Consider the following 15,771-nt stretch of genomic DNA (forward strand, 5'->3'; position numbering starts at 1 on the left):
AACTAAAACAGTTAAAGATAGTATCTTCTCTTTCTTTTGGGCCTCCTTATCTCGAGAGACAATGGATACGCGCCTGGAGGTGGTCAGTGGTTTGTGAAGCAGCGCCTGGAGTGGCTATAAAGGCCAATTCTGGAGTGACAGGCTCTTCCACAGGTGCTGCAGAGAAATTTGTTTGTTGGGGCTGTTGCACAGTTGGCTCTCCCCTTGCGCCTCTGTCTTTTTTCCTGCCAACTACTAAGTCTCTTCGACTCGCCACAATTTAGCCCTGTCTTTATGGCTGCCCGCCAGCTCTGGCGAATGCTGGCAACTGACTCCCACGACTTGTGATCAATGTCACACGATTTCATGTCGCGTTTGCAGACGTCTTTATAACGGAGACATGGACGGCCGGTGGGTCTGATACCAGTGGCGAGCTCGCTGTACAATGTGTCTTTGGGGATCCTGCCATCTTCCATGCGGCTCACATAGTATAGATAAAGATAGTATCAGACTTAAAGAAAAAGCCTATAATTGCACGAAGATGGGAGGCAGGTCAGAAGATTGGACAGAATATAAAAAACAGCAAAGAATGACAAAAGATTAGAAGGAAGGTAAAATTAGAGTACGAGAGAAAGCCAGTTAGAAATATAAAGACAGATCGTAAGAGTTTCTCCAGATATTTAAAAAAGAATTAACAAAGTGAGTGTTGGTTCTATAGAAAGTGAATCTGGGGAATTAATAATGGATAATAAGGAGATGGTAGATAAATTGAACAGATATTTTGCATCAGTCTTCACTATTGAGGATACAAGTACATCCCAGTATTAGCTGTAAGTCAGGAAATGGAAGGGAGGGAGGAACTCAAAAAAATTACAATCACCAGGGAAGTGGTACTGAACAAATTGTTGGAGCTGCGGGCTGACAAGTCTCCGGGTCCTGATGGGCTTCATCCTAGGGTGTTAAAAGAAGTGGCTAGTGAGATTGTTGATGCGTTAGTTTTAATTTTCCAAAATTCCCTAGATTCGGAGAAGGTTTCGTTAGATTGGAAAATAGCGAATACAACTCCTTTATTCAAAAATGGAGGGAGACAGAAAGCAGGAAACTACAAGCCAATTAACTTAACATCTGTCTTAGGGAACCTATTATTCAAGACGTTATAGCAGGGCATTTAGAAAAATTCAAGGTAATCAGACAGACTCAACATGGTTTTGTGAAAGGGAAATCATGTTTAACCAATTTATTGGAGTTCTTTGAGGGAGTTACATGTGCTGTGGATAAAGGGGAACCTGTGGATGTATTGTACTTAGATTTCCAGAAGGCATTTGATAAGGTGCCACATAAAAGGTTATTGCAGAAAATAAAAGCTCATGGTTTAGGGGGTAACATATTGGCATGGATAGAAGATTGGCTAGCGAACAAAAAACAGAGAGTAGGCATAAATGGGTGATTTTCTGGTTGGCAAGATATAACGAGTGGTGTGCCACAGGGATCTGTGCTGGGGCCTCATCTTTTTACAATTTATATAAATAACTTAGATCAAGGGATCTAAGGTTATGGATGCTAAATTTGCTAATAACACAAAGATAGGTAGGCAAGTAACTTTTGAAGAGGACATAAGGGGGCTACAAAGGAATATAGATACGTTAAATGGGAAATTGTCCTCTTTGGCAGGAAGAATAAAAAAGCGTATTATCTAAATGGTGAGAGATTGCTGAGCTCTAAGATGCAGAGGGATCTGGGTGTCCTAGTGCGTGAATCGCAAAAAGGTTAGTATACAGGTACAGCACGTAATTAGGAAAGCTAATAGAATGTTATTGTTTATCTTGAGGGGAATTGAATACAAAAGTAGGAAGGTTATTCTTCAGCTATTCAGGGCATTGGTGAGACCACATCTGGAGTACTGTGTACAGTAATGGTCACCTTATTTTAGGAAGGATGTAAATGCGTTGGAGGCAGTACAGAGAAGGTTTACTAGATTAATCCCTGGAATGGGTGGGCTGTTTTACGAGGAAAGATTGGACAGGCTATGCTTGTATCCGCTGGAATTTAGAAGAGTAAGAGGCGACTTGATTGAAACATTTAAGATCCTGAGGGGTCTTGACCGGGTGGATGTGGAAAGGATGTTTCCCCTTGTGGGAGAATCAAGAACTGGGGGTCACCGTTTAAAAATAGGGGGTCGCCCATTTAAGACAGCTATGAGGAGAATTCTTTTCTCTCAGAGCGTCGTGAGTCTTTGGAGCTGTCTTCCTCAAATGGCGGTGGCAGCAGAGTCTTTGAATATTTTTAAGGCCGAGGTAGATCGATTCTTGATAAGCAAGGGGGTGGAAGGTTATCGGGGGTAGGTGAAAATGTGGAGTAATCAATTCAGCGATGAACTTATTGAACAGTGGAGCAGGCTCAAATGGCTGAGTGGCCTACTCCTGCTCTTAATTCGTATGTTCATATCCATACAATCATAGGAGACAGTGGATAATCAGAGGGAATTCAGAGGCTTCCATTTGGTGTCTCCCTGTTTGACATGACTAGAATTGATAACTGGACCAGTTTTAACCTGTGTTGTTCCTACGTTGTAACACTAAGCATTAGTGAGCAGAGATTTTCTTTCTAGATTATCTCATGAGCTCAGCATTTTGCAAATTATAACCTACATTTTTTTCATCAATCTATGTGTTTTTCTAAAACTGAAGTCTTTTTTATCAAATTGTTAAAAGTGATTTACTATGGTGTGGGGGTGCAATTTAATGCTTTCCCCCACAACAGGTTTGGAGGCAGGGAGGGTATAAAATCAGGTGGGATGGTGGGGCTGGGGAGGGAGGTGGTAGTCTTCCCAGCACCTTCCCACCTCTGCCAACATTTAGTTCAGGACAGGAAGGCCTGTGAATAGCCTTCCTGCACCACTGCCAATTGAAACCCCTCCTGCCCTGACCTACCTGTGTCCAGGGTCCAGCACTGCACCTCAGCCTCGTGTGGGTGCTCCTCTGGCAGCAGCCACCGCCTCTGCAAGGCACTACTTAGTGGAAGAGCTGCCGGCCTCTGATTGGCCGGCACTTCTCAGAGGATGGAACTTCCAGCGCTGGGGCCCTTGATCCCGTGGAAGGCCTGCTGCTGTCCACTTAAGTGCCTGATTGGCACTAGGTTCGGCGAGCCTTCCTGAGAAGAGGCAGCGCGGCGTTCCCAGTGTTGCTTTTTCCAGATGTCAAGACCCCTGTTTCCATCTTAAAATCCTGGCCTGTGCTGAAAGGAATAGGAGAAAAAGTGATTAGATGATGACAAGATTGGTCTTTAAATCTGAAGCCATTAAAAGACGGGAAAAACTGAGGGAAGTGTGGAGTTCCATAGTTTTGAAGTCCTGGAAAAGAATGAGTTACGGTCAGCTATGTTTTAATTTCAAAATAGTGAGGATGCAGGGAGAAGGCAATCTGCGTAAGACACTATATTTAGAGTCTTCTTAGTCTTAGGCAGTCCCTCGGGAACAAGGATGACCTTCTTCCACTCCAGGGTTGTGGTCCTTAACAGTCCAATCCTGATATTCCAGGACCCGAAGTTAATTTTGAGGGAGTGGAAGATGCCTGTGCATGGGTTCTTTTAACGTCGGGTGGCCGTTGCACACAGACTACCACATGGTCCGAGCGAAGCAAGGTCTTTGTCTGATGGCAGGGATGGCCGAGATGATTGGTGACCAGGCACCACTACACAGACGGGGACTATTACGTACACATGGCCAGCATATCCAGCTGGCGAGCCCGGATGCAGGCTGTGTGGATCTGCGTCAGGGTGTTCTTGAAGGGGTAGCTGAAAGCCTGCTCCAAGGGCTCCTGTGACAAGGGCTTCCCGGGACCCCTCATGGAGCTGGCAGGAATAGGCTGAAGCAGAAAAACCAGTGCAACTAGTGACCAGTCACAGGCTCAGCAGGAGGCTGATGTTGGCTCTTACATTATAACCAGTATAGTCCAGAGCAAAAGCGTCGTCTTAATGTTGAGATAAACGGGAGAAGAAACCAGGAAGTGGCGACTAGGATGGGGGAGGCACTGGACCAGCGCTTTAATGGTGCTCCCTCCCTCCCCCCGGAGCCCTCGCCTCATGTCCACCAGGCCCGGCGGCTCTGATTCGGGGCCTGAGAGCTGCTGAGACTTGCTGCACTTGCCCCCGCTCAGCTCTTTTGTGCTATTTAAAGTAACTTTGATCAGTTGACTACCTTTCCCCCACCACAGCTGTGACTGATTTAGAGTGTAGGAGGAACAAAAGGGGAAAGTTCAGAGGAGCACTGGCAGTGCTATGAAAGAGGAGCAAAGTTGTCGCAGAGAGTTGTAGTCTAGAGTTGACATTGCTATCACCTATTCGACAATATGCTTTTAACGAGAGGTGTGATTCTGTTTCCTTACTGTCTGGGAAAATGTCAGAATTGTTAAATTGTTCCCACGCTTGGTATGCTTTGCGTCAGGGAAAATGTAAGAAAGCTAGTGTGGTTATGGTAATCCTCTTTAATAAAAAAAAAAGCATGATAATAAGAAGTTTGACCATGAAATTCATTGCTCCCAGATCAGTCTCTTTATTCTTTGTTAGGGGAGCACAAACGTCACCTCTGAGGGTTGTATGCAGCATGCGTACCGATGGCATGAAAACCTATGCCGAGTTTTACTCTCTGCCTACAAAGGACTTCTCTGCTACTACAGTGCAATCATGAAACAGATCCCAGAACTGCATCAGATTCAGCTGGGTAAGAGATGTGGCTGTTTAAAAAAGTATATTCACTGTTGTCTTCCACTCCCACTCCTGTTCTGAAGATAATGACCCAGGTGAAGCTACAGTTTTGCAGATACCAGCTACACCATATTGTGTGGGTAGGGTAGTGTAGTGGTTATGTAACTGGACTGAGGGAATGAGAGTTCAAATCCCACCATAGTAGTTTGAAAATTTGAATTCAATGTTTTAAAATTTGGAAATAAAAGTACTAGTTTCAGTAAAAGAAACCATGAAGCTATTGGATTGGTCAGAAAAACCCAACTGGTTTACTTATGTTCTTTGGGGAAGAAAACCTGTATATGACTCCAATCCAGCATCAGTGGTTTTGACGCTTTACTGCACTCTTAAGTGGCCTAGCAAACCACCATTGTCACCTCAGGGCAACTAAGGATGGGCAATAAATGCAGGCCTTGCCAGTGACACCCAGATACCAAGAATGTCCAATGGCAATTCGTACTAAGAAATATATTTTTCCACTATTCCTAGTTCTATGTAATGTTATCTTTTTAACGTGCTGTGTATCTCTCCTCATTTTTTCTTGCTACATAAACATTATGAGGGGTTAGCATTGCATTGACCATCAGTGAAGCACATAAACATATTAAGAAATGTACTCTCTGACCTATTTTTAATGGTGAAAAATACAACAGTATTTTTGCTCCTAATTGCATGTGTCTGAGAGTAGATGTGTGATACAATACAGGAATGGCAGATTATGGTCCATAGACCATATCTTAAAAGGTGAGAGGGTTCGGATTGCAGGTTCAGATTGCAGGTTCAGATTGCCTGTTGTCGGCCTGGGAATGTTTACCATAGTAAACACCTCTCAGATTTGGCACCAGAGAAAATCCAGCAGAACACAGAGGTGGCGTGGGTGTTTTCAGAGGCCATGTAAGATGTATTATAATTGAAATGTTATTAATGTTAGAGTGCCATAAGCAGTGCTTTCTTTGTTCAGATATGCACGACAAGGAGCTATGGGGTATAATTTATATCCAATGCTTGTGCTAACTGGTTAACTTGCAATTGACATAATTACAATTGGGTTACGGTTAGAACTAAATATAAATTACATCCCACAGCACTTCATTACATAATTTGTTCCTCCGCCAAGTTTAGTTATTAGAATGCTGTGAGTTAGAAAGGATGTATGGTGATTTTAAATGTGAACTATATTATGTGGCATCACTGTGAACAGGGATAGGAGTTTCATACCCCTATCTCTGGAAAATTTACCCTATGATGTCACCTTTATGAGAAATGTTCTTAGAGATGACACGATCACCAAAAAAAACTAAGGCCAGAATTTTACATTGGGCGGGAGGCTGGGAGCAGTGGCCACTGTTGGGAATGCATCCAGCCAACAGCAGGATTGTGGACGTTGGCCCTGGAAGAGAGGTAGCTTTTAGGGCCTTGCCGCGGGCAATCGGCTGGAGCCCGGCGAGGCATGGGTGGGTGGGACACTTTATTTCAGTGAGGGTTTCGGGGGGCGCCCTCCGTGTGGCTCAGGATGCCCGATTAGGAGGGCCCACCCACCCACCCTGCAAGGAAGCCACCAGGTGCCTTCTGTCGGGCCTAAGGCGCTTGCCGGTCACTGGTAAAATACAGGGCTTGTTGTGTGAAGCTGAGGAAGAGACAGGACTATGGGGAGAGAACGGGAAACAAATGTGATGGACTGAGTGACATCCTTCTGTGCTGTTTATGATTCTGATTCTCTTGCCAGCTTTTTCAATTTATACACTACGACACACTATTATAGTCATTTTGTTTTGAGGGATAGAATTCTTAAAGACTGTGTATTCTTATTTCTGCCAGAGGACTGCCTCATTGAAGAAACACTGTCCCAGCTCCGCATTAACCTACAGGTGAGGAGTTTTAATACTTATTTCAAAAAAATCTGCCTCATTCTTGGGAGAAACACTAAGCGGCTGAAATTGAATGTTACGCACTGGTGTAAAGCGGGTAGTAGAGGATCAGCCGCCCTTTTAGTGTTTCCGCTGATTTCAATCCCCACTGTAACTTAAATCCAACAGGGTCAGGATTGAAGATGTAAGCTGTGAATTAATAAATAATTCACTGAAAGTACTTTCTATTTGAGATTACAAAATGATAACAGAAATACCACTTGGGATATTATTTTAAAAGCTGCTTAGTATAATTTCCTGTCAGTGTAGATATTCTTCAAATGAAGTGAAGCTGCCCAAACTGCTGGCATGACATTTTAGTGCAAGACCCTGTCCTCACAGAATAGGAGAGATGCTGTAAGTGTAAAAGTAGTAAGAGCAAGGAAATGTGAAAGGAGTGACTCAGGGATTGATGTCAGGACAGGATCTGTTTCTAATTTATGTGAACCACTTGGATTTATAAATTCAGTATTAACTGATCATATTTGCAAGCAATGATAAATGAGGAGGAGTAATTGAATCTAAGGAGGCAGCTCAGGAACTGTAAAATGGGTTGAACAAATAAGTTTAACATGGTTATGTGTAAAGTCAAAAGAATAAATGGCCAGTTATAAATACTTTGTGATCAGTGTTAAATTAGCAAAGGGTTAAGTTGAAATAGATGTAAGGGTTTGAGTAGACTTGGCACTTAACATGTTCAGTAATCTGCAAAGCTATTAGAATGCTAAGATTGAAAATCAGTCGAGTGCAGATCAGAAGAAGTCTGCTTAAAATGGTACATTGCCCTTATCAGATCACAACGTGAATACGAGACCCAATTTTGGTCACTTTGGCACAAAGGAGATATTTCTCACTTGGAAGAAGTGATAAGCAAAGCAACTAGACTCGGGTTTGAGTGAGAAGGAAGTACTGAAAACAGGCTTTCTAATATTGAAAGGAGGCGATAGAAAGGTGACTGCTGCAGAGATATGTCCTCTCCACCAAACCTGATAGTTATCGCTGTGCTTTTATCCCAACACTTTTTGAAAGATCCTGTTTTCATCTGTTTTCTGTTTTGTGACTTTCTCCAAAGATGTTTTTACCTCAGATTTTTCAAACTACAGCCTGTGGACCTTAGTTTCGCAGAGGATTTGCGAGATCATCCAATCTCTGTTCCTTTGGCTAGACACACTGTCCGCTGTGAGCCTGTTGCCTGAGGAATTCCATACTTTTTCTAACTTTGTGTTACCGACAGATCTTCTGTTGGTATATATTGATAAGTATTTTTATTAGTCCTGATTGAACAAACAAAAGAACAAAGAACAGTACAGCACAGGAACAGGCCATTCGGCCCTCCAAGCCTGCGCCGATCTTGATGCCTGCCTAAACTAAAACCTTCTGCACTTCCGGGGCCCATATCCCTCTATTCCCTTCCTATTCATGTATTTGTCAAGATGTCTCTTAAATGTCGCTATCGTACCTGCTTCCACCACCTCCCCCGGCAGCAAGTTCCAGGCACTCACCACCCTCTGTGTAAAGAACTTGCCTCGCGCATCCCCTCCAAACTTTGCCCCTCGCACCTTAAACCTATGTCCCCTAGTAACTGACTCTTCCACCCGAGGAAAAAGCTTCTGACTATCCACTCTGTCCATGCCGCTCATAACTTTGTAAACCTCTATCATGTCGCCCCTCCACCTCCGTCGTTCCAGTGAAAACAATCCGAGTTTTTCCAACCTCTCCTCATAGCTAATGCCCTCCAGACCAGGCAACATCCTGGTAAACCTCCTCTGTACCCTCTCCAAAGCCTCCACGTCCTTCTGGTAGTGTGGCGTCCAGAATTGCACGCAATATTCTAAGTGTGGCCTAACTAAGGTTCTGTACAGCTGCAACATGACATGCCAATTTCTATACTCTATGCCCCGACCGATGAAGGCAAGCATGCCGTATGCCTTCTTGACTACTTTATCCACCTGCGTTGCCACTTTCAGTGACCTGTGGACCTGTACGCCCAGATCTCTCAGCCTGTCAATCGTCCTGAGGGTTCTGCCATTTACTGTATACCTCCCACCTGCATTAGACCTTCCAAAATGCATTACCTCACATTTGTCCGGATTAAACTCCATCTGCCATTTCTCCGACCAAGTCTCCAACCGATCTATATCCTGCTGTATCCTCTGACAATGCTCAACACTATCCGCAACTCCACCAAACTTTGTGTCGTCTGCAAACTTACTAATCAGACCAGCTACATTTTCCTCCAAATCATTTATATTTACTACAAACAGCAAAGGTCCCAACACTGATCCCTACGGAACACCACTAGTCACATCCCTCCATTCAGAAAAACACCCTTCCACTGATACCCTCTGTCTTCTATGACCGAGCCAGTTCTGTATCCATCTTGCCAGCTCACCTCTGATCCCGTGTGACTTCACCTTTTGTACCAGTCTGCCATGAGGGACCTTGTCAAAGGCTTTACTGAAGTCCATATAGATAACATCCACTGCCCTTCCTTCATCAATCATCTTCGTCATTTCCTCAAAAAACTCAATCAAATTAGTAAGACACGACCTCCCTTCACAAAACCATGCTGTCTCTCGCTAATAAGTTTGTTTGTTTCCAAATGGGAGTAAATCCTGTCCCGAAGAATCCTCTCTAATAGTTTCCCTACCACTGACGTAAGGCTCACGGGCCTATAATTTCCTGGATTATCCTTGCTACCCTTCTTAAACAAAGGAACAACATTGGCTATTCTCCAGTCCTCTGGGACCTCACCTGTGGCCAATGCGGATGCAAAGATTTCTGTCAAGGCCCCAGCAATTTCTTCCCTTGCCTCCCTCAGTATTCTAGGGTAGATCCCATCAGGCACTGGGGACTTATCTACCTTAATGCTTTGCAAGACACCCAACATCATCTCCTTTTTGATAATGAGATGACTGAGACTATCTGCACTCCCTTCCCTCGGCTCATCATCCACCAAGTCCTTCTCTTTGGTGAATACTGATGCAAAGTACTCATTTAGCACCTCGTCCATTTCCTCTGGCTCCACACATAGATTCCCTTCTCTGTCCTTGAGTGGGCCAACCTTTTCCCTGGTTACCCTCGCTCTTTACATACGTATAAAAAGCCTTGGGATTTTCCTTAATCCTGTTTGCCAGTGACTTTTCATGACCCCATTTAGCCCTCCTAACTCCTTGCTTAAGTTCCTTCCTGCTGTCTTTATATTCCTCAAGTGCTTCATCTGTTCCTAGCCTTCCAGCCCTTACGAATGCTTCCTTTTTCTTTTTGACTAGGTTCACAATATCCCACGTTATCCAAGGTTCCCGAAACTTGCCAAACTTATCCTTCTTCCTCACAGGAACATACTGGTCCTGGATTCTAATCACCTGACATTTGAAAGACTCCCACATGTCAGATGTTGATTTACCCTCAAACCGCCGCCCCCAATCTAAATTCTTCAGTTCCTGCCTAATATTGTTATAATTAGCCTTCCCCCAATTTAGCACCTTCACCCTAGGACTACTCTTATCCTTATCCACAAGTACCTTAAAACTTATGGAATTATGGTCACATTGGGTGACTGATATTGTCCTCCAGAAGTTAAGAAGTAAGAGATCCCAGGAGAGTGATGGAGTTTTCACACACAAGTGTTTATAGACCACTTTCACAATGTGATGGTGTGCTGTTGGCTGCTATAATTCAAAGGAGAGAAGCATCTTGCCTCACTGCACCAGCACCTAACTGCTCCTGAATCCCCCCCCAAAAAAGATGGATAGGCTGAAAATAACAACTCTTCACCATTGTTTCAATACTAGGATCAAAGATTGTTACAATATTGAAACAGACAAAAAAAATTGCACAGGAAAAAGTTTTCCAAGAACTTTTTGAGTGACGTAGGGACCTGTTGGAATATTTTGGGCAATCTCAGGGTAATATATTCTCATTATAATTGTGCAACTATTGTATGTCAAAGAGTGAGACACTGATGGGGAAAGGTACTCAGGTATAAAGTCTTGCATCTAGTTTACACTTTCTGTTTGCTGCATTTCATGTCAGCACACTTATGCTGTCACATTTTTGTTGTTCCACTTTGTTAATTAGTTCAAAGCAAAAGCGGCAAAGCAGAACTGAAGATATAGGAATGTATGAATGAAGAACAACTAAAGTAGTCAATGAGAAGAAACTGCTAAACATTTAGAGAGCAACTAATCCTGAATGACCAGCCAGGATAACCTATTAATAAAAAGAAAATCAAAGTGTAAAGCAATTGAATCAATGTTTTTTGAAAAAAATGTCATTCCCTACTTTTTGTCTGTGCTAACTGAAATTTCTAATGTCCAAAGTAAGATTTGAAACAAAACAAAACATAAAAATTATATATTTTACCATAACAGAGCCTGGTAGTCAAATGTTTCGCTCTAAGAAAGGAATATATTTTAACAGCTCTACCAAGCTCTCCTACTTTTAAAGATTTGTGTTTCCGAACCCAAATATCTGCACCTCTATTCCTTTTAAAGTTTTATCATTTACAATAGACGTCCTCTCCTATCTCTTCCTCCCTAAAATGCATCACCTCATGTTAATAAAACTGTTGGTGTATGTATTATGACTATAGGCTGTAGGTAAGGTGTTTAGTTGTAAAGTATTTATGGTCTTCTTGCAGATGTTCAACAACCCAGACAAAGTGGCAGAACAGATCAGCAGGGACCTGGCCCAACTCTGCTCCTGTCTTGGAGCACTGTGGAGCCAGTTCCTAGAGAGCATGACACTCCAGCCAGATGTTACAGCCTTCCTAAGCCAAGACCATCACAGTCTGCGGGTAATGTAATAAATGTAAAACATCTTGTTTTGTATTGCCCATGTGTTACCATACTATGACTCAGGTTGTAAACTTCCAATCTGGGGATTAATAATGAAAAACTAAGAATGCAATATTTCCTTTAAAAAAAGCAACTGGAGAATCTGGAAGAGGAGAACTCTTGTCAAGCTCAGATTGAAACGGAGAGATTTCTGCATGTGTTTTTATGTATCCAGGGCAATAAAAGATTGTCAGGCCCATACTAACTCAATTCTATCCTTCTGCTAATTTCATTCCCATTCCACCACTTCCTGCAACAGGTTAAAAAAGTGAGAACTTCCACCCAGTCAGGATTCACTTGTCAAAATTCTCTCTGACCCCTCATGGATGATCAGAAAATCCCAATGAGGTCCTCAAACCCTTTAATAATTTTCCAGAAAGATTTATTTTTACTTTCCATATGCCGTGATCACTTTCTTTTCCAGAAATTCATCTATTGCCACCTTTAAGAATTCTAAAGAAGCCCTCTGTACTTGCTCCTGTACTTTCCTCTTCAGTTACTCATAAGAGCCTCACATTTTTTAAACTTGTGAAAAATGAGCAGTATGACTCGGGGGAAAAAGTAAATGAGGTGGTTTCCCGTTGCCTTCCTCATGTCCTTTAAAGGAAACATAAGTCCTCTTCCCTGTAAGCAGCCATTATCCCTCAAGGCTCTTCCACCATCACCACAGAACTTTTACTGGTCACACTGTTGGCCATGGCTCGTAATCCTGAGCATGGGACACTTACCTGGGCTTGGGATGGCTTTCAAAAGGGCAAGGACGACCACCCCCGGAGGTCTCAAATGACCCTGCTACCCCAAGTCTTCACTACGACCATAAAAGAGATTACGTTAAAAGATCTGCTAACTGATGGCTGCACAAATATCTGCTTCAGTAAAATCTGGCTATTTACCAACAGCTGGGGCAAGAGACACTTCTGCAATTCTGAAAGGAAAATCTTACTAGAATGGAAAATATAGCCTCCCCCAGTACATCGACAGGTCTCGGCAGTATTTAAATTGCTTGGATCAGATCTCTATTCAGTAATGAGGTAACTCTTTGGGGAGGGCAAATAAAGCGAGGGAATACACAATAAACGGGAGGATATTGAGAGGGGTAGAGGAAGTGAGAGACCTTGGAGTGCATGTCTACTGTCCTTGAAGATGGCAGGACAGGTAGATCGAGTGGTGAAGACGGCATATGGAATGCTTTCCTTTATTGGCCGAGGTATAGAATACAAAAGCAGGGATGTAATACTGGATGTATAAAATGCTGGTTAGGCCACAGCTGGAGTACAGTTCTGGTCACCACATTACAGGAAGAACATAATTGCTCTGTAGAGAGTACAGAGGAGATTTACCAGAATGTTGCCAGGGCTTGAAAGTTGCAGCTCTGAGGAAAGACTGGATTGGCTAGGGTTGTTTTCCTTAGAACAGAGGAGGCTAAGAGATGACTTAATTGAGGTGTACAAAATGATGAGGGGCCTAGATTGAATAGACAGGAAGAACCTGTTTCCCCGAGCGGAGAGGTCAATTACCAGGGGGCACAGATTTAAAATGATTGGTACAAGGATTAGAGGGGACATGAGGAAAAACTTTTTCACCCAGAGGGTGGTGGGTGTCTGGAATTCACTGCCAGGAGTGGTGGTGGAGGCAGAAACCCTCAACTCGTTTAAAAGGTACCTGGACATGCACCTGAAGTGCAGTAACCTGCAAGGCTACGGACCAGATGCTGGAAGGCGGGATTAGATTGGGCAGCGGGTTTTTTCAGCCAACGCAGACAGGTTGAGCAGAATGGCCTCCTTCTGTACTGTAATTTTTCTGAGGCTCTATGGTTCTAAATTGACAGATGTGACTGGTGCTCATGGAGCATTACCCCAGTGAGCAGTCACAGTCCTCAAGGTAAAGGCCTGCTCGGGTATAAAATTCAAACCCGACCTGGGCCCGACCTGAACACAGCCAACCCGAACCTGACTCGGGCCTGAGTCCTTTAATATTTTTTCACGCCCAACCTGACCCAACCCAACCCGACACGAATATGGTTCATCCGTTCCGACAGCATGCTATTCCTGCAGATGGAGTTGTAGGGAATCATGGGTGAGCCTGATCCCGTGAGTTCATGGAGGCAGCACTGTCCAGCGTGACCCGAGCCCGAATGCTGGACTTGGAATATAGACCCGACCCGACCCAACCTGAACCCGAACCCAACACGTAGTCGGGTCTTGTCAGTTTGTCCACTTCTCCTGACCAATCCAAAGAGACCACAGCTCTTAGGAATTCACTTCAATTTTTCTTAGTTTCTCAGCTATCTTCTGAGGTATGAGATTTCCTGGGGATTATCCCTCTAGCTTTCAGCTGGGCCACCCTCCAGCTCTCCTTCAACACCTCATGAGTGTGGATTTCCCAACCTGAGCATGGGCCTCATTCAGATCAGAAACACCCCTGTTTTCTGATGGCCTTCCTGCTCCTGAGTCCAGCTGCTTTCAAAGCCAACTGACTCCACAAACTAACAGCCTGTGTGTGAGCAAGCACAGAGATAAAACACCTGACCAAAAGGCATCTCCCTGCATCATCTATCTCCTTAGCAAATTAGTAAACGTGGAATGTCCCTACATAGAATTTTTTTTATTATTTGTTTGTGGGATGTGAGCTTCGCTGGCTAGGCCAACATTTATTGCCCATCCCCAATTGCCCTTGAACTAAGTGGCTTGCTGGGCCATTTCAGAGGGTATTTAAGAGTCAGCCACATTGTTATGGGTCTGGAGTCACATGCAGTCCTGACCAGGTAAGGACAGCAGATTTTCTTCCCTAAAGGACATTAGTGAACCAGATGGACTTTTACAACAACAGCAATGGTTTCATGGTCACCATTAGACTAGCTTTTTTAATTCCAGATATATTAATTGATTTCAAATTTCACCATCTACCAAGGTGGGATTCAAACCCATGTCCCCAGAGCATGAGCCTGGGCTCTGGGTTACTAGTCCAATGATATTACCACTATGCCACCACCTCCCTAAACTAATAAACTCCAAAATACCTCTTTGATTTCGGATACCCACATGAATAATTTATACTGCTAACAATGACAGGGTAATTCTTTTCAGATGTACAGACGGCAGTTCCCCAACTAAATGAGACCACCTGCTGTTTTATGGCTCTCACCTCTCTAACTCTCTCTCTGTAAGTACAAATGGAAAGATCTTTGAAATAAAATCTCAAGTGGTTCTGCAACCTTTTTAAATTCCAGAATTTCAATTATTTTACACCTACGCATTGAATTTCCCCAAAACTAAAAGTGACCTCTAAAATATGAATACAAACTATGAATTAGATGATCATAACATTTTGAATGTAAGTGCCACTTTCCAAATATCATTAAATCACTGGCAAAGGATGATGACGAGCACCCCACTCCCCAACCAATGGCCGAAAGACAGAGCTCCACCTATAACTGAGACAGAAAGAACAGGAAAGTCCCAGGTTCATCCTGCTTTGCACTTTGTTTGTTCATCTGGAGCGGGGCAAAACATAAAGGAACTAAGGAAAATCAGCAAAAGGAACATGCTGTGATTACTGTCTAACTGGAGCATCTCCAGGTGAGGGCAGAATACAGCTTGGCTGTGCTGTCACCCAATGGTCTAACATTTAGATAGCATTTTAGACCGGAGCAGCGGCAGTTGGCAGCGGACCTGGAAGGAGGTGGAACCGGAGCGAGACCTGTGGAAATAAAGAGCGGGGCTCGAGGCCCTCACCTACCTTAGACCGGAGCAGTGGCAGTCGGCAGCAGACCTGGGAGGAGGGGGATCCGGAGCGGGACCACTGGAATAAAGAGTGGGGCTCGAGGCCCTCACCTACCTCACCCCAGAGCAGCGGCAGTCGGATCCAGAGCAGCGGCAGTAATTTTTTTTTGTACTGTAATTTTTCTATGGTTCTATAGCACCTTTAATGTAAAAAAATAGGCTTCACAGGAGCATTATCAAACAAAATTTGATACCGAGCCACATAAGGAGATATTAGGGCAAATAACCAAAAGTTTGGTCAAAGAGGTGGAACCGTCTTAAAGGAGGAAAGAGGAAAAGAGGTGGAGAGTTTAGAAAAGAAATTCCATAGATTAGGGTCTTGGCAGCTGTAGGCATGATGGTGGGATGCTTAAAATTGGGTGGTCAAGAGGACAGAATTGGAGGAACAAAGATATCTCGGAGGGTTGTAGTGCTGGTGGAGATTATAGAAATAGGGAGGGGCGAGGCCATGGAGGGATTTGAAAACAAGGATGAGAATTTTAAAATTGCGGCATTGCTTAACCATGATCCAATTTAGGTCAGAGA

At 43.7% G+C, this 15,771-nt stretch overlaps 1 protein-coding gene across 3 annotated transcripts in view; it reads left to right on the forward strand.

Moving 5' to 3' along the window:
- The window catches only part of fam135b (family with sequence similarity 135 member B), a 548,259-nt gene that overhangs the window by 410,461 nt on the left and 122,027 nt on the right, over positions 1 to 15,771 (forward strand). For all 3 annotated transcript variants that reach the window (XM_068031369.1, XM_068031370.1, XM_068031371.1), the window contains 3 exons: positions 4,543 to 4,696; positions 6,538 to 6,587; positions 11,269 to 11,424. In XM_068031369.1, coding sequence (XP_067887470.1) covers positions 4,543 to 4,696; positions 6,538 to 6,587; positions 11,269 to 11,424 — 360 coding nt within the window. The remainder of the gene's footprint in view (positions 1 to 4,542; positions 4,697 to 6,537; positions 6,588 to 11,268; positions 11,425 to 15,771) is intronic.

The sequence above is a fragment of the Heterodontus francisci genome, chromosome 5, assembly GCF_036365525.1.
Source record: "Heterodontus francisci isolate sHetFra1 chromosome 5, sHetFra1.hap1, whole genome shotgun sequence".
In the NCBI taxonomy this organism is placed as follows: Eukaryota; Metazoa; Chordata; class Chondrichthyes; order Heterodontiformes; family Heterodontidae; genus Heterodontus; species Heterodontus francisci.